The sequence below is a fragment of the Lonchura striata genome, chromosome 3 (genome assembly GCF_050655825.1).
Source record: "Lonchura striata isolate lonStrDom1 chromosome 3, ASM5065582v1, whole genome shotgun sequence".
Taxonomy (NCBI): domain Eukaryota; kingdom Metazoa; phylum Chordata; class Aves; order Passeriformes; family Estrildidae; genus Lonchura; species Lonchura striata.
Genome location: NC_140705.1, coordinates 41,060,917 through 41,080,682, shown reverse-complemented (window position 1 = coordinate 41,080,682; position 19,766 = coordinate 41,060,917). Strand labels below are relative to the sequence as shown.

General features: G+C 36.1%; 1 protein-coding gene across 5 annotated transcripts in view; it reads left to right on the top strand.

The window, feature by feature from the left end:
* ASCC3 (activating signal cointegrator 1 complex subunit 3) overlaps positions 1-19,340 on the top strand; it is a 249,939-nt gene extending 230,599 nt beyond the window's left edge. For all 5 annotated transcript variants that reach the window (XM_085574922.1, XM_085574920.1, XM_021533823.4 and 2 more), the window contains exons 38-42: positions 9,920-10,071; positions 10,583-10,733; positions 16,530-16,736; positions 18,470-18,645; positions 18,738-19,340. In XM_085574922.1, coding sequence (XP_085431048.1) covers positions 9,920-10,071; positions 10,583-10,733; positions 16,530-16,736; positions 18,470-18,645; positions 18,738-18,873 — 822 coding nt within the window. In that variant the 3' untranslated portion in view covers positions 18,874-19,340. The remainder of the gene's footprint in view (positions 1-9,919; positions 10,072-10,582; positions 10,734-16,529; positions 16,737-18,469; positions 18,646-18,737) is intronic.
* Positions 19,341-19,766: the final 426 nt, after the last annotated feature.

Below are 19,766 nucleotides of genomic sequence, written 5' to 3'. Positions count from 1 at the left end.
GTGACCTGAACACAAACTGTTCTTTTTGCTGGTGGGTACATGAATAACAGACTTTTCATATCAGCATTGCTTTTCTGTTACAAGAAAGAAAGATCCTTCAAAGAGCTTTTATAGGTGGTTAACCAGCAGACCTTTATCCCAGGTCCCCTGCAGTGCAGATTTGCCATCTCTAGCCATGATATGTAAGCAAGCCTCTTTCCATCACAGACTATTAAACTTCTCCAAATTCTGTGGTATCTTTCACCTGAATCAGCCTTCCCTCCTATGACTCCTTTCCTATCCCATGTGTTTCATTCTCCCTTCCATTCTGCCAACATCTTCCAGGCTTTTTCCATTGCTAGTGACTTCAGGCTGAGTATTGTTATTGGTCCAGCAGAAAATCTTGTTAACAGCATTACATAGGTGAATGTAACTTCTGGATTCCAGGTAAGATTCCACTGTACTTTAATGAAAAATTTATGCAACAACTCTTAAATCATTTTTCCTTAGGTGTCTTTACAGTTTTGGCTCTACAGTAGTCTTGTTCATACTTCAATGAAATATTAAAGTTATTAGCATTTAACAGAATTTGAGTAGTTGCAGTACTGGCTTAATAGGGGAATGTAATTTTTATCATAAAAAAAGGAATATATTCTGTTACAGTTTTCCTATGGTTAGTATTTGTTAGATACAGGTGAAATTCATTATAGCAAGATAAAATTTAGTATTTATATACCTAGGAGGAAGTGTAGAATCTTTTCATTTTACTGCAGAAACATGGGGAATAGCAGTATATAACCTTTTGGAATGTGAGTACCTATATGCTCCCACTCCCATCTCTGTAATGAATGGCGACTGAGGCATTGACTAGGCTGAAGGAACACCCCTGCTCTACACTGAAAACCTCAAGTTAAAATCTAGTTTGTTGTCAGTGACAGGCTCTCACAGATAAAGCACAGGAGGTTCCCATGGCTCAAAAAAACTACCTCAACTTCCTGTGTGACCTTGGCCAATTCATTTAATTTTTATTTTCCTCAGATACCACTAGTACAGTTACAATAGACAATATATTCTCTTCAAGCCTAGCACTCTGTTATTTTTACTAAGAAAAGCTAAAGGTGTCATTAAGATAGTGCTGAACACTCCAGTAGCTTCTCAAAATCAAATGTTTCTCAATTTCTTTCAGGAGAATGAACATTAAATAATAAAAATTCTAGTGAAAAGATTTTTCTAACATTTTTATAAAATAAAATTATTATTGTAAAGACTATACTTCACCTTTTTTTTCCTATCTTATTTAAAACTACATGAAACTAAATCTAATCTCTTTTTTTGCTTCTTTTGTCAAGCCTTATATTTTGTGACTGTGTATTCAGCGATCAGTTCTTATTCTGCTGTTCCAAGACTATTGCCTATATTTGCATTAATTGAAATGGATAATTGAGGCAGTAATACTGTCACTCTCAGATTCAGCAGGGCAGTCTCTTCTCAGAAATAATGTGACAGTTGCTGACTTTGCATTGGAATTGGCCACAAGCCTCCACTTGTAGTATAATCGTTGATAAAATATTTTAAAACTGCCAGGAGTAGAAGTGCCATGGAGCTCAGTCCTAACCTTTGAGAAGTGTTTGCCTATGGATGTGTTAAACACATCTCAGTAGGGTAGCTGGGCCTTGAGAGAAGGTGGACATGAAAACAGATTCCCAACTGCAGAAGAAGGACTACTGTACATGGGAGACATGCCTATCCCTGTAACAAGCACCTTGTAATGCTATTACTAATGCCCTGTCTTTCCCCATCATGTTACTCCTATGGAGAATCTAATTTTGGCAGGAAAGAAAAATACCCTTTGTGTTAAGCACTGTATTTCCTTAGCTAGATGGTGATGTGTAAAATACTGCTTTAGCAGTTCTAAACCAGTTAAAGCTGTTTCTGCAACTTTTGCTATAATTCTTATGAGAATCATCTTTGTGGTACATGTTCAGTGTTGTCAAATATTGCACAAATATGCTGCCTGATTCAGCTAAGAGCTGGCTTATGTACAAAATACTTACTGTACTAAACTGCAGACTGTGCTGGGTGGGTAGTGGTGGCTCCTCAGAAGGAGCAGTAGTGCACAGAAGTATTTCTGGCCATGCAAAGGCAAAGGAGCCCATGTTGCTATTTTGGGACTCAAAGAAAGAGAACATACTTAGGCTCTGCAGTTCTCATCCTCCCAAAACCTCCTCAGTTCATAACAGCCACTAAGACTATTGATTTGGAGAGCCATGTCCTTTGGATCTTTTGTTTTTCTGCTTGTGAGGTAGTGGAGAAGTTTTTAAAGGTCCTAAGAGTGGTTTGAGCTCATGTGTTGCTTGTTGGTAGTGCAGGTGTGCCAACTGCTTGCTGGCAGGTGGTGGGAGTTACAGGAAAGGCCTGTTTTACAGTTGTGTAAGATTTGTCCAGAAGTGTCCAGGGAAAGAGCTTTTGTGTAATGGTTGCATTGGCAACCATAAATAAATGGGCAGCTTTACGGAATGAAGGGAAGAGAATCAAATTAAGTTGAGAATGCAGAGGATTACTCGGAAACAAGTGAAGAGCAGAGGCCACATCTCTTCATCTGCTCTATGTATGCTTTGTGTATGCAGTAATATTCTAGTGATAGCACAATGTTTGCAATCTTACTTAAATTCTGGCTGCTTTCATGGCTGTATGGCTATTACTGCACATTAGGAGTGTGGAAAAATATAGAACAATCAAAAAATCTTGTAGTGCTTATATTGTGTGGCAACAGTCACTTATAGATACTAAACCTAAATGGATTATTTTGTAGGGAAAGTACCTGGATATGTTGGGCTGGAAATGCTTCCTGCTTGTGTTGTGTAGGTATATACATGGGAGAAGGGAGGGTCACCTTTGTGGTGTTAGTTTTGCTTGCTGGGGATAATCAGTGATCTGGTGTATGGAAGCACCTTGGTGACAGTTTAATGATGATTTGGTGCTACTTGTGCATAATCCCTCCCCCACCCATGACAAACCTTTTCCCAGTTGGGGCTGGAGGAAATGAGTAATGCTTAACCCATTTGTGTGATCAATTCACTTAAGCAGCTACTGTGAAATGTTAATCACAACTTTAATTTGTACTGCATTAGCATTTTGATTAACTTGTAGGCTTGCTAGCACACTTGAAGCACTTTTGCTCATAGTTACAGCTCGGAAATGACTTTTTGATTAATTAAGTTTGTTAGACAGCAGCTGAGCTTCCTGAATGCTAACCTTAAGGGGCTAAAAGTTCAGGAGAAAGTTACTGGGAATAACTGTTGCTGTTGAAAAGGATTCTTGTGAATGCACTCAAAAAAATTTAGGTTATTGGCAAAATATTACATACCTGCTTTGAAACTGACTCTAAACTGTAAAGAGGACAGATTTATTATGAAAAAGATGCTGTGTATCTTTCATGGTTTTGGTAGATTTCGGTAATATTTGAAACAATGTTGGCTTTAAGATGTTTATGTTAGGAAATTAGGATTTATTGCAAAGAGATTATTTTGTTCTTTTTACAGTTCACTGGTATAGTAGAAAATACCATTAACTAGCAATTTGAAAATAAATTGGCTGTTGGAACTCAATAATTTCTGAATGTTGGGTTATGCCCTACCAAGTTTACATTGGTGGTATCACACTCTGTAGCTGCTTTTATTTCTGTAACACTGTTAAAAGAAATCAGTAAGAACCCAAGGGTTGCACTCCACTAAATGTAGACAGTAAATGGCTTGTCCTTTCTCCAGTTCTGAAAATACTAATAATGTTACTATGGAGGCTAAAGGATGAATACAGAGATAGGAATCTTATGAAGCAGCTAGGAAGGTTGTAATTTGCATACATCAGTGAGACCTTTATGATGGGAGAATTAAGAATTAGTCTCTTGTAGGGGGTAGCAGAGCATATGGAAGAGGGGACTGGATATGCTTGTAAAAAAAATGTGAAGAGAAGTAGGATACAGAGGGCAGTATAAAAGGAATTCCTCCTGAATAGGATTAATTACAACTTATTCACTATATCTCTGATGAAGTACAAGGGAGGGTGTTCTGTAGGATGAAACCACGCAGCTGTGCAAGGGTGATTTAATTGATCTGAAAGAACTCCTCCCCCTCCCCAGATTAAAACATTTCTAAAAAGTAATTTTGAACTAGACCTCTGAATTTCAAAGGTTCTGTAGATACCTGTTTTACTGATATATAACATACCAAAGGTAGTGACCTTAAACTCTCTGTAATACTTCTTCAAATAAGTTCCAACTTTTCAAGTCGGTTACTGTTTCTGAGATATGTAATTGAAGCATCATAGTCATGATAAAAAAATTTACTTCTATTATCAGAATAGCAATTCACACATGGATCATAATATAATCTTATTGGCAGGCTTTCTACGTTTGAAGCATGTACAAAAAATTATTATTATTATTCTACATTCATAGCTTTTAGGAAAACAGGTGAAATGCATACCTTTTGTCTATTATCTATATATGTTTGTCACATAAATTCTGTATTCTTAAACAGGTGTAAGTAGGCACAATTCTAATAATTTTGATAGATCTATGGATTTAAACTCCTACATGTAACTGAAATTTAGCCCTAGACTAAACAAATTCATTAATAAAAGCACTAAAGAAAGTGTCATAGCCTGTGAAGCACTGATACAAAAAATAAGACTAATCTGTTAAGGTAGATAAATATGAGCCATGTAACTCACCATGAGTACACCTGAAGTTTTAGTCCCTATCCACAAATTGCCACCAATGGCATCACTGTAGGCACTCGGCTTCTATCTGAGTAGTCACAGGTGCAATGCTCAACTGGAATGGCATTTCTTACATTTCTTTAGCTTGCCTCTGTGTCCAAAGCAGTTATCATTATAGCTTCATTGACATTTTCCTTGAATATAATTTATCCACAAAATATTAACATTTATGTTTACAGGATTTAAGTCAAAATGCTTCATGTATTCAGAGTTATAGGCCAGGTGACTTCAAAAAGAGAAAGAAATTATTCTAAGCAGTATGCAGTCTCTGTTAATGAGATGCAAGCTGTATCACTTTTAACACTTCAATAGCTTATCTTAAAGGAAAAAGCTATTTAAGTCATTTGGGTAGATCAGAAATTCTGCTAGTTTTAGTCTGGTCCCCTGCCACCTACCCAGTCGTACAAGAGTGATCCAGAGTATCTGACTTTCAAATGAAGGATGTGAAAGTAATACCAAAAACAGTGTTTATAAAAACTTCATTAAAAAGTCTCTAGAAGAAAGAATTTAGCAATCAGGATATTTTAGTAGCCTGAAAAATCTCCTAAATGAGTGGGGGTGAGTGTGATTATGGAACAATTTAACGTTCCATTTTATTTTGAGCATATATAGGGAGCTCTCAATAACACCAGAGAAAAGCAATGTTTTGCTGTCAGTGAGTGTGCCATACATTCACATCTTCCACATCCTGCCCCCATCTTTGCTTGCCCTCAAACTAGGGAATTACAAACCATCATTTAAATTCCAAGCATCAGTAATAACTTTGGGTAGAAAGAGACAGACGAATTTCAGCTTCATGTCAGAGCAGAAATTTACAGTTTGATCAGTTTAAATCATTCCTTATCTAAGGATAAGCAGCTGCTGCTCCTGAAAATAAGACGAAAACCTGATCATAGATGCTGAGGGTTTTGTCTTAATGCACTCACAGAATAATGACAGCAATAGCAAGATTTTAATCCAAACATTTTGACACTCAATTCCAAATACCATCAGAATGAAAGTTTTTGCCATACCTGACAACATCTACATCAGTGAGTTGCTGATGATTAGCTTTTTTGTGCTGCCCCAGCCATGGTTAATAGGTTGTTGCTTCCCACATCGGCACAAGCCAAGCTGCTGTTGATTGTAACAGACAAAATGTAATGGAGGTGTCACTAATTGCTATTATTACTGTGTAACTGTATAAGTATAACATTTGGAAGGCTTAAGAGCCATTACCTGAATCTTTCATGAAAACCCATGTCAATATAGGCATCTGCTTTAAATTCTCCTAAGCACAGAAGGAGCCCCAAATAAAGAGGATGGTCAACATATTTTCTATTATAACAACCAATAATTCCCTTGACTCCATCTGTTTACCCCATTTATTCTACTTCAGGTTAAAAAGTGGTGGGCATAGAGGGGTGGTTTTTGGTTTGGTTTGTTTTTTTATTATTTAATTTGTTGGTTTACCAAGAAATACATGGGGTTTTTTTCTGTAGTTAAAGCATCTTTACAGTTTCCTGTTTCACTTGTTGCACTCACTGTCTTCTTTTAAATTTCTCTCTGTTATGAAGTTATCCTGTGTTGGTTTAAATTCTTAGGCTAGAAAGGCAGGTAACCAGTTTGTGCCATTTCCCAATTTAGAATAATACTCTTAATCTGTTCCAATCTTACCCACTCTTACGATATTTAGAATTTATTTACTACTTTGCAAAATAAGAGATTAAAAAGCCATACGTTTCTATAAAATTATACTGGTTTTGACTTTAAAATAACAAGCTAAACAGGTAGCAACTAGATAAACCAGAGAGACTAAATACAGATAATACAGATTTTCATCAGATAATATAAGTATTAAATACTGTAAATTCTTGTGCTTTGTATTCTATTCTTTGTTTAGTCGCTTATATTTACATTTGGAGATAGGGGAATTAATTTGTTACCTTGAGTATTTATAGGAATTTCAGTAACCATTTCAGTATCAAGCATCTCCGTGTTTTACCCTTAGAGGTTTCCAAAATGTGTGGAGGTTTCCAAGGCAGCAGATGACACAAGCCAACTTTACCATTGTTCTGACTTTTTCACAATGTCACTGTCTTGGATTTCACATCCAGATAGAGATGCTGTGAATAAATTCTATGGGTAAAGAAGCAGAAAATAAGGAGGAAAAGAGGATTTGCCATGTGGATTCATTATAACAATGTGGAACACAGAGTCTCACACACAGGCTTTCCTTACTCCCTACGGGATATCTGTCTGTAGGCTTCTATCAATTTCTAGGAGATTTTCTATGTGAAAGGATCCTCCAGTTAATTTCAAAGTATGGCTTGTTTTAGATTTATCTTTCTCTTACATCTTCACTCTTCCCCTTTTCAAACCTCTGTTTAAAAGAAGGGGGAGAGAGATAGATTTAAAAAAAAAAAAATGTAACCAGTGTTATGTGTGCATCTCCAGAAGCATTCTATGAAATACCACTGCTTCATGCTGACTAAAAATACAATTGGCTGTATTCTTCTTGTCGCTCATGGAAAATACAGGATATTTGTGCACCCCGTTATTCTTCACATACGTACAGCAGTATCATCGCTGGGGAACCTGATGTTTGAGGTTGTCAGAATAGCAGAAAAGAATAAGAATCAGGTAGTGGAGAACAGGAGGCAGATACCAGACTGTCTCAGCAACACAGACTGCTCAAAAACATGGACTGAACAGTGTGGATAGTCTTCAATATACTTTAAGATGTGAAATCAGGTAAAGAGCAATTCACCTTATAAGTTTCAAAGACCAACTCCAGTCTGATGCTTAGAACAATTCCCTCCTTATGCAGGTAAATGTAATATGAACCAACATATAAATCTGCAGACCACAAAGCTCTCCTTTCAAATTTGATTTCTAACATAATTTTATTTTCTATTTGGTCAAAATAATCCTACCCGGAAATCACTTTGGCAAGCCAAGTGAAAAGACAGAAAATGGAAACCAGTAAGATTGTGTTATGAGATACTGGTTTTAGGGTCACAAGGAATGCTAGAGAGATTCAGAATGCTATAACTCCTCCTCCAAAAAATAAATATTAAATCTTTCTTAGCTGAAAGGCCCTTTATCCACAATTCATGAGAAATGAGACAACATTTGGGTAATACAGGGTAACACTTCAAATATTTTTCTAAGGGTCACTGATCTTATCACCCCGATCTGGAAAAAAAAACCTGTTGAAATTGCATTGTAAACTGCTAAAATAAACTGTGTGACTTGGCCAGGAGTGAAACTAACTTGTGTCTTTTAAGTCAGTATTTCTCCAGAATCAGTGTAATTTAATTGAAATAGCTCTGCGTGTGTAAACAACTCCTTTGTTTAAAGAAGATTTCACTGTTTAGTTTGCCTTAAGTAAATGCTGCCTTTTGTTTGTCTGTAAAACATTTGATTAAATGTAAAGACTTAGACAGCTTCTCCTCATTACACTAGTGGCTGGAAAATAAGTTAAAATGGTGCAGGTATCTGCTGCCTAAGTAAGTATCAAACAATATCATTTGTGTTTACAAGAAAAACCCATGGAAACACCTGAAACCTAGTTCTAAAATCAAACTACAACCCTCCTAATGCCAAGATGGTATTTAAAAAGGTGTTAAAAATGTTCAGTACACCAGATTCAATATATCACTGTTCCTTGCTTTCTTAAAAAAAAAAAACTATTTTATGGTGTTTTAATCAAACATTAAATTCCCTCCATGGTGAACTACTGTTAAATATATGACTTTCTAGTCCAATGTGAATTAGAGTGTTTTAATATGAGGACCCACACTTTATTGTGATCATAATGTTATTGAACAAAATAAGCAAGACAACTAATACATTATAGCATTATTTTTTTCGCCAGCTGAAATGCTTTTATAAATCATAATAATTCTTTCAATGTACTATGGACAGGTTGGAAAGTATGCCATATATCCAAATAGCTGCAGTTACTGTTTTAAAAAGTTGAAACCAAAAATTCGTGTTTGGTCCTTTTTCCCTTGGAAGAACTCTTAAATTCACTTTCAGACTAACCAAACAGAGTGTAAGTCCAGTCAAGAAAAAAAGCAAGCAGAACCATTTTTTCATGTCCATAGGGCCATTTGCAGTGCAAAAATCCATACTGAATTAGCTTTAGATCTTAATGCAAATAAGAGGTGTACTGTTTACTATACTGTTTACTAACTGTATACTATACTGTTTACTAACTGTATACCTCTTATTTGTACTGTCAAAACATGGGAAGTAGAAATGGACCAGAAACTCCTGAGGTATGGAATATTAGAATCTGATGTATAGCTGCATAGGGAGTTTTTGTTTGCTTGTGTTTCCTGTGTACTTTGGGGAAGCTTTTCAGGATCAGGATAGAGATGCCAAAGGAGAGACAGCCAAATATCCCTCATTCTGAAGATAGTCAACTGTTTACAGTGAAAAGGATGAAATCCATTTTGTTTCAGCTTGCTTTTACTCACCATAGGTAAAATATAAGCTACTTTGTAAGCTTTCTTCAAGATTTCAGCTTATGTGAGTGTGTTAAACAAAACCTCTAATACACTATTAAAATAAACTTTAGTCCTTTTATCTAGTCAAATTTCAGGGGTTTTTTAAAAGTACTTAGTTCAAATGGAAGTAATAACTGCTACTGGTAAATGACATTAGATTAATTTTTAAGCAAATGTAATTGGTGGTGTTCTTAAATAGTTCAAGGATTTTTGAATAATTATGTAATTCTGAGAAATCTCTTATGTCAAAATATAAATAAATACTGCCATTAATTGTAACTGTTTATTTTACAGTAAATATTGAGATTTTTTTTCCCCATCATTCTGAGTTGGGTTGTGTCAAAGAGAAGTTATTTGTAAGGAAAAGAGTCTACTTTCAGTTCTCACCCCCAAAACCATTGTGTAAATTAGCTTTTCAAGAGTAGGAACTGATGACAATGATAGAGGATTTAATTCGTCTTTTTTCAAGGTTAATTCCAAAGGTGCCTAACTGCCATCAATAGAGGCTGAAGTAAATTCCTATGTCAATGCCTAGAAATCACTGTATGTTAAATATTAATCACATGCTGTTCCTTGTATGAACCAGGTATGCAATTCTATTTGCCTTTTTCTTTTTTTTGCTTTTATTTTTTTTTTTTTTTAATAATTCCTCCTCTTTTGCTTAGGCAATGCTGGATGTTGCAGCACATCATGGCTGGCTGGTGACTGCTCTGAACATAACCAGCCTGGTGCAGATGGTGGTTCAGGGTAGATGGATACATGACTCATCCCTGCTTACTTTGCCAAATATAGAGCTCCAGCATCTTTACCTTTTTCGGTATGTATTTATTTTAAGCATTAGCAGGTTTCCAATTTATTTCTACTTCCCACTGCTGGTTGTGTTTGAATGGCATTGTTGTGCCTGAGAATGTTCGTTAGCGAATCAGAAGCAGAACTCTGTCTTTCACAGTGATGCTTCCCCAAATGGATTTTCTGTTTCTGTTTTCAATATTCATTGATTAATTAACCCCCACAGATTATTTTGAGAACCATGATTCCAGACAAATTAACAAGAGATAATTGGAGGGGTTCCAGGTCCTAACAAATCTAACTCTGTATGTTAATTATCTCTTTATTTTAATCCATTATAAAACTACATTAGTATCCATCTTAACATTGTTGATAATGCAAAGCTCTATAGGTGCTTATATGGTGCAGTAATTAATGCTAACCAAAAATAAATGACCACCCATTAAAAACAGAATGTAGTATTGAGTTTTACGACCAAAATAACTGAATACAAATGTTTGCTTTCCCTCCCTGGGCATATGTTTTGCTGTCTGCATCAGGAAGTGGAGCCAAGGCCAAAGGAAGAGTGTGCATGGAGGTTACCAAGGACCTATCGAGTGTCTTCCCGAACTAATGGCTGCCTGTGAAGGAAAAGAGAATGTTTTTGCTTCCATTGTGGACAGTGAGTTGCCACCAGCACACATTTCACAGGTAACACTTTCTATCTGTGACCATTCTCATTGTGACTGGAAAGGGAGAGTAGTTGGGCAAAGAAATACTCTCTCTCCTTCAGTAAATACCATGTCACATTCTGTATAAAAGTTTAACACATTCATTTCTCTAATTTCAAAGTACTGCTGGCTTTACAGAAGTTCTTCTCTTCCAGTTTTCTTAATGTTATCCTCACTTATTCCCTGCTAAGCAGTAACAGACTGATTTATGCCTGATATTACCACATCTCTGCTCTAAAGTTGCTTCTCTAGGTCATTCAATCTGCTGAGTGTTATCCACCTTTTCATAGCTCTGCACTAGGAATACATGCATTGCAAATGTCATCATAGCTGGTTCCTGGTCTGTCAAACACCATTTTTTCTGAGAATACTCTTAGTAAAAGATCCAGCACTCATTTTCTGTTTAAAACAGAAAAAGGAGATGAAAATTTCATACTTCACAGGTGAGGGAAAAAAAAAAAATACTGTCCCAAAATGTTGAGCTGCTAAATTCTCATTTTCAGTTTGATTTTCAAGGCATTTGCAGCAAAGGATAGCTATATCCCATAGAATTCATCACATTCTAAGCCTATTGATTTCAAATTAATGTAGGAAAGACGAAGACTTCAAAAACTATACTTCAAATGTTTTTTATTTGAATGTTTAAAAGGACAGTTTGACTGTTCAGCTTCAGTTAAACCTTTTACTGATATGCAAACAAGAAGAAAAGTACTTAAGTGTCTGTAACAGGCATCTGCATTTGTAACCAAATTAACATCAAAATTTTGAATTAAGAAAATGTATTGACATCAAAAAAAGGCTTCCTTTAACAACAGATTTCTAACATAATACACATTGATTGCAGTCCAACTTTCAGATGTGATAAAAAATTAGAACATTGTTATAATTAGTTCAGGGAGAACTCAGAAGTAAACTTACTTAATTTATTTGCATAAATTGCCATTCTGTTATCTTTAAAAGCAAATGCAAATTGGCTCTGTCTGATATGATGATGGTTATTTGGCTCAAAAGTGCTTCAATTTGCGTAGCAATCTGGTGTCGTCTCTGCAGTGAGGCGATCCCAGGTAACATACAAATCCTGAATTATTCCAGAAATTAGTATGTTTAAAGCATCAATTTAAGTGCTAATTGCAGTAGTAATGAGAAAAAGCAGTACTACTGTGAGATTTGCATCTACTGCCCCATCAGTATGCCTGGAACGGCTGCTGACTGGCAGAGGATTTGGCTGCTAATTAAATAATTGTATGCATGGCAGTGTTCTCGTCTGATTCAATAGATGAAGATTAATCCTCAGATAAATATGTTTGGCTGGTATTGAAATGTCTTAGCAGTTTCTTCAAAAATAGCTTGCGTGTATGTGGTGTGTATGTTCACACTGTGAATGACTCTATGCCTCTATATATCTATGTTTGTAAATACAGATGCATATAAGAGGGAAAAATATAATGTCTTGCCATCATGTGAGGAGAAACTTTCATTTCCATGAGCTGGGAATGGCTTTATTTGGTATAGCAAAGCTGTGACTGTGTTATGCAGGACATTACAAATATTGAAGCTTTACAAATATTATATTCCTTGCAGTACTTTTTACAGAAAAAGAAAAGTGGAAAACTATTGTGATGCCTTGCACAGAATTAAAATTCAAATTGCCTGTTGACTATCTTCATATGTAAAGTCTTTCATTGCTCACATAGACAGGGGCCAACCAAGAGAAATATTCTTCAGCTTGTGTATTCTATGTTTTCTATAAACAAAGACTATTAGACTACAGAGTTTAAGCTTAGCCTTCTGGCACCAGACATGAACAGAGCTAAATAAAGTGGTGAATATGCCACTAAATCGCCAAAACCATTTTTTTCCTAAAAAATCTCAAAGTATATTGAACCCATATATTAAAGCTAAAGATTACTAGCAAGACACTGGTAAAAACAGCCTAAGCTTCACATAAATTTCAGGCAGATGGGAAAAGGAAGACATTTTATATTTGGAAAGAAGAAAATTCCTTTTAAGCAGATTGGTAATTAATTTTTAAATAGTGGCTCTTGAAGCTGCTCATGGATTTGGAATATTAGGCTAGGTCCTGGGGACACAGATTATTGGCAAAAATACTCATGATATTTCCAAAGGTTTGTGAAGAATTGTTCATTTGATTATAATTTGAATCTATGGGCTTGGTAGATAAATGTATACGTATAGTATATATGTGCATGTATATATTGGACATATTTAAAAGGAGGTGATATGTACTTGTGTCTTCCTATACAGCAAAAAAAAAAAAAAAACAAAACAGCAAAATTGTCAAAAAATACTTAAGCCACATGGGAGCCTGAGTTTATTTTTACAGAATTTAGTATTATAATTCCAAACCTCACTGAAAATTAGGGGAGCTTTAAAAGATGACAACCTAAATTCAAACTGTTTAGACTAACGCCACTCTTTGGTCAAAGCTCTATGTTTCAGTGATTCATTGTAATACATATTTCTTTAACAAATCTCTTTCAGTGCCTGAGTCACTTAGGCATTAAGCACCTTTAAAATATTGGTTTGATATTGATGTTTTTGAAAGAGAAAAAATAAATTTGAAGATTGAAAATAAATGAATATTATCTCTACTATAGTGTAATCTACTTCTACTCTGGAAGTATCTGTATTCCTATAATCTTTTTTTCATTTTCACCTGCTACTACTTGACTTTTTTCCTTAGTGAGAAAAGTATTTCTTCATTTTCCCCACATTGCATGCATGATAAAAAGGCAGTCTGCTGTGCATACTGTATTAATGATCAAGCAGTACTAACTTTCCCTGTAATTTTCAAATACACAAGACTTAATAAATCAAGGAATCAGAGAATCCTTTAGGTTGGAAAAGACCCTTAAGATAATCAAATATAACTGTCACTAGCTATCATAGGATGACATATTAAATCTACTTTTGTATCTAATTAGAAAGTTACTCAGAGTTACTTGGTTTGTTTGTATTATGAAAACTGCATGATGGCATGACAACTTTTTACAAATAGATTATGTTAGGATTGTATGATATAAACCAGCCCAAATCATAATCTTCACCAGACTATGGTGAAGCTAACAAGTAATGCCACTAAAGGAGTTAATAAATTATGTTCTCTGCTGAAATTAAACTTTGTTCTAACATATTTGTAACAGGTCTTATCCTCTAAGACACATAAAAGCTTTCAAGCTTTTCTGTACTTTTGATATAAATTATATCTAAAGTACAGCCAAAGAGGTGATCACCAGGTTGGTTTATATTAGGGTGTGTCTCCTGATCTCAGAAGAAATACCCTTCTTATACACACAGAGACACAGTGGGTCTGTAGAGTTCCTACCCTAAGTTTCTTCCTAAAAACCTTTACATTGAATGTAAAATCATTTTCCACTTGAGATGTTACTACCCAAGCTGTCATTCAGTGTTTTCTACCGGAGGCAGGTTTAGTAATCTTGTGTATTATCTGTATCAAAATCCTGGCAACAACCACTTAGTTAAGAATGTCAGTGGTATTTTTTTACCTTCTTCAAAGGGCTGTCTCCTTTTCCCCATTTTATTTCAGAGTTGGGAAAAAGAGAGATGTATTATTTCCTTAAAGTCCTATCTATTTAGTTTCCGTTACAATTTTCCTGTCATTTCCTAGCTAAGACACCGTTAAAAACATCGGTGCAATTCATCTGTGTCCCCTGCTTTTACACTGCAGTTCCTGAGCGCTCACAGCTGGCCCTCCCCACCTTCTGCACTGAATGTACACAGCTGTTCATGCAATACACAGAAGATGGGGGGTGGGGGATATAGAGAGAGAGAGAGAGAGAGAGAGATTAGTTTGTAGCTGAAACCAGTTTTCTCATTTAGTTCAGCCGGGCTCTGGTAATGCAGCCATTTTAATCCAAATAAGCCTGTGCTGCAGCCAAAATGGGCAGTCCTGCCCTCGCCATGCAGCTTTCACCTCCGCTGACCCAGCTCACTGCACAGCTGCACAAATGCTGTGTCTGCCTCAGGCAAGGAGGTGGGAATGAGCATCTGGGGACGAAGGAAGGCCAGTCAAAATGGCCCATAGCCAAGTGGCTATGTGAATGCTTGTGCCAGCAGGGGAGGAGGCTGGACCACTTCTTTCAGTGGCAGTGAAGGCTCACGCTTATTCAGAGTTGCAGGATTAGAGAATATGTTGCCACAATCAGCTTTAAGCTGGTCTAAGTTCATGCTGTCACCAAAATGATTAGCAGGCTGATCCATCTAGCTGCACAATCCCAGTGTGGCAATGCCAACATACCAGGGATGGAGACGGGCACAGCGAGCTGTTGGGGAAAACACTGGAGAGAGAGGCAGCACCACCTTTTCTAGGGCAGCACGACCTTAGGGCTGCTTACGCTGGCTGCTGTATGCCTAATCATGTATTGACATACACTATTATTGTCAGTATGACTCCATGTGCTATTATTGTCAGTATGACTCTGGCAATGATGTCTGCAAAAAGCAAACTGAGCTTTCATTAGGCCTCTAGGCCTTTCACCACAGAAAAAGTAATCAGACACATCGAGGCAATCAGACACAGTCTAAATGCAAATACATTTTGTTGAAACACTACATGGTTGAAAAATAAAATATGCTTTAGTCTTTTTCCAGATAAAACATTTCTGTTCCATGCTATTGCCCATGTGACTATGCCTACCCTCTTTGTTCCCGCAAGTTCCCATTTTGGCATCTGATGGCTCTTTTTCAAAACCAGTATTCTTATTTCCTTCTCCTTCCCACCCTCTAGCATTTCATATAGCTGATTCCTGTTCTTTTCTGGGGATGGAAGGGAAAGATGGCAGGGCAGAGGGTGATTCTTGGTATTTTGGTTTTTAATTCCAGTGCCATCCTCATCTATCTTTTCCAGCCATAGAAAGGCCACAAATCACTGCCTCCATTCCACAGCCAATTCCATTTCTTTTTCCTAACAAATTTCATTGCATGAACGTGCTGATTTTCTTTTTTACTAAATGAAAGCCTTCATTGCTCCCTTCCGTTTTTGACACAGCTTCTCAGAGCTTTTCTGTGTCTGATAGAGACCAAAATGAGAGAAACATAGGGCTGCATAGTCAGGATACCTTTTCAAGGTTAAGAGTGTCATGTTGAGCTACACGAGTTGTATCCTCTAACAACAGTTCTCTGCACAAGGATGAGAAAGTTGAGGACCTGTTGCAGTTCAAGGAAGACTGCAGAGACTTAAAATTCCTCAGGAAACCTCTAAGAAGGAGAGTTCATGAGGACTGATGCAAGAAAACCTTAAAAAAAAATAGGGATAACTTTGGATATGCAGTTGAACTTTTGGTTAATTATCTGAACTGATCCTCTGAACTCTCTGAGGTTTGCCTATTGCTAATTAGCACTGCAGTGACTTGTTCTTTATGGATTATGCTAAGGAAGTTTAATTTAAAATTTAATTATACTAGTTTTTAAGTGGCTTATAGGGAAAAATACTTTAATCGGGAGCAGTAAGGAATTTTTTCTGTGTTCAGACATCAGTAATCTTAGCAAGGAATGTGTAACGTGCTTAAGGAGTTTCACATTTGTATTATTTGCTAGGAAGAAAGTAGTATAAGAGGTTAATGAAAAGTTTTTGATGTTTATGATTGAGAGTTATACAATTACATGTATTCTAATACACAATAAAATATTATTAATATATAATAAATATGTAGCCTGCACATTGAGTTTTTATTGTTTGAGTGACAATTATTATATAGATTATCTTGTAATCCATAGGGATCTGTTTTTTCTACAGGCTTGGAATTTCTTGTGCCGTTTGCCAATTCTAAATGTCAGTCTGAGCATTAGGGGCAGTTGGGATGACGCAGTTCAGCCACAGAACGAAGTACCTGTTCCTTCTTGGACAGCAGACACACGAGATGACAAGAGATGGATCAAACTGCATGCTGATCAAGAGTATGTGCTCCAAATAAACCTGCACAGAACACAGATGGGGTACCAGGTAGACTTATTTATCATTTTCTTCCCTGCACAATTTACATTGTCAATGATGCTTTATACTGTATAATAGGTTTCTTTACGGTTTAAGTATTATGTAAGTTATAAACACTTGAAAGCCTTTTCTGTATTCATAGTGAAGAAAATGGTTTTTTTCAGGTTGCAATAGCATAGTAAGTAGGCTCTTAAGGTAAAATCCTAGACCAAGTCAATGAAAAAAAAAAATCAAACTAATTTATAAGCTATCCAATTACACTCACAGATGCTTCCAAACTACCAGACTCACACCTATAAATATGTTTCTATTCATAATACATCCTCAGGCCTTTACTGAGAATATTTTCCTTATATTTTACATATGATGATTTTTTTAACAGCTCCTAGAACAACTTCCACATACAATTCTTTCCTACTACATTTCACCCACCTACATTTCAGTCCCAGCCCTTTGCCCCTTTAAAGCACATCCCATTGCCTCGTGGGCTAGTCAGCTCACTGGGCCCTCAGTAAATCTTGGGTGTGCCAAGCCAGAAACCCCAGGAGTTCCACCATTTTCCAACTGCTTTGCCCCAGAACAGTACCTGGCTGTACCTGTGTGTCAGCTCTGAAGAAAGCTGGACCTACCTTCATGTCAGGCACTGCTGACAATGGAGCTGTCACTTATCCAGGCCTTTTCTATATTTCTATAATGTTTGAAATAATTAAAAATTATAATTACCAGTATTTTTATTAAGATGAAAAAAATCTCAAGATAAAAGTGGAGAACAGTTTTAGGTGTTAGTTCTGAGACTCTTAAGACAATTTCATTTTGATAATAGTGGAGATACATGTGTACTGTAGAAAGTCCTGAAGTTATCTTACATTAGTTATCCTACATTGGTTAAGAATTATATTTGAAAAGTATTCTTGTTTCTCAAAAGACTTTTTTTCGTGACTACAGCAGATTGACCATAGCTGCAAGGGGAAACTCTTATTTTAGGAATAATAAGGGGCCAAAGCTCATCCATACATGAGCTGTGCCAGTTACTGGCAGAGACTTCCTAAGCAGAAGCCATGAAAGTAAAAGGAGAAGAAGCATTTCATGCAGTGATCACTGGTTTATAAATCTCTCCTAGAATTTGATCCCTCTTTTGTAAAAACAAGCTGTATCAAACTGTTCCTGAAGCTTCATTGCTGTGGTGGTGTTTCTTCTTCCATAAATCTTCAGTAAAACCTTTCCCTCTACAAAACACAAAATGAATGTTGATTGAGTGTGCATCAGTCTGTATTCAGCTTCCAGCAGTAAAGTCACTGTCTTAACGAATCACTGAAATAATCTTTCCTTTTGCTATATCAAATTCAAATAAATAGTAAGTGTTGGTTTTGTCTTTATATTAATCTTAAATAAAATTATTAGCTTGATTTAAAGATGTTAGTTTACAATTAACCCTTCTGTATTTGGAATATATTAGATAAAGCTACAGAAAGGGGATAGTATTTCCATTCAAGTTTTAGTCGTTTACAAAATAAGTGGAATAATATCTTATATTCTGGATTTTTCACTGTGGACTGTGATTTTTTATTTTATTTTTTTAACCCTTCTTCTGGAAAGAAATAGCACTATTTTAGTCTGGCTAAATTATGGCCTTACCTAACAATTGACAGCAATATCATTTTGAGGTGTTTTTTGTTCAAGGAAGAATGTAATTTTGGAAAAGTGATTTCTAGTTTTCCTAAGCTGTTTCTTTTTCCCAACAGGGAAAGCAGGACAGTAAAGCAATGGCTCCTCGATTCCCCAAAGTTAAGGATGAAGGATGGTTTTTGATATTGGGAGAAGTTGATAAAAAAGAGCTCATCGCCCTGAAAAGAACTGGATATGTCAGAAATCGAAATACTGTTTCCGTTGCTTTTTATACTCCAGAAACTCCTGGAAAGTATGACAAACTCCCAAATTTTCTTAGTTATTATCTTTTGCAAGCAGTCAAGACCCAATTCCCAAACTCACAATGTTGCTTTTACTTTTCAGGTGTATCTACACCCTGTATGTTATGAGTGACAGCTATCTTGGCATGGACCAACAGTATGACATTTACCTGAACATTATACCAGCACAAGGCACCACAGAGGGAACTGAGGCCAGGAGCCACCTGGCCCTGAAGTAAGGCTCTCTGGAAAGTCCGCTCAGTCAAAAGAACTGGTCCTGCAACTAAGACATCTGATCATTCTGGGACATCCAAAAATGCATCTGCCTTACTGGAACCAACTTCAAACCTCAAGACAACAGGGAAACCGAAAGTGACTGCTGTATTAATTCTGATGACACCGAGTTAGCCACAGTGGCCTTACTCCTTTATGAATATTTGTCTTTTCTTGTTTTATCTTTCTTCTCTCAGAAGTCAGATTGTTAGTTGAATTTTAAAACATCAAAATGAAAAACTGAACAGTACTGTAATTTCTGCAAATTCAGGGCTATCATCTTCATTTTGAAGTGTTACATAGCCTGTCTATTAATAGCATTTAAATAGTCAACTTTTTTAATTTATAGGGGAAAATACAAAATTTGACCTAAGAGCTGCTGAAAATATTGATGGATGTGTTATATTTCATGTTTAATAAAATATTCCCAGAATATTTTGCACTGTATTTTTAGGTGTAAAATGTGGGAGATGTAGTAAGAAAATCCTCTTCAAGCATAGTACATTTTGAAAATTATAATCTAAAGAAAAATTTCACAAATTTATATTAATTATTTGAGAAGTAAATATAGTTACAAGGGCAAGTTAAATCACAAAAAAAATACTTCCAATATAGCAATGATGCAATTTATGTAGATAATTATTAAAGTTTACTCTTTACATGTATGTACATACATATACACATATATTACATACTTGCAATTTCCTTGGTGTTTGCTCCTGAATTTTATAGGACTAAGGCATATAAAATTGGGTGTCCTGTTCTAGGGCTCAGTGTTAAAGTGGGTGACTAGCTTCTGTATATAAGGGGGCATGAGGCTCCAAAAATGGGGGTTGCAACAGGAGGCATGATGAGTGAT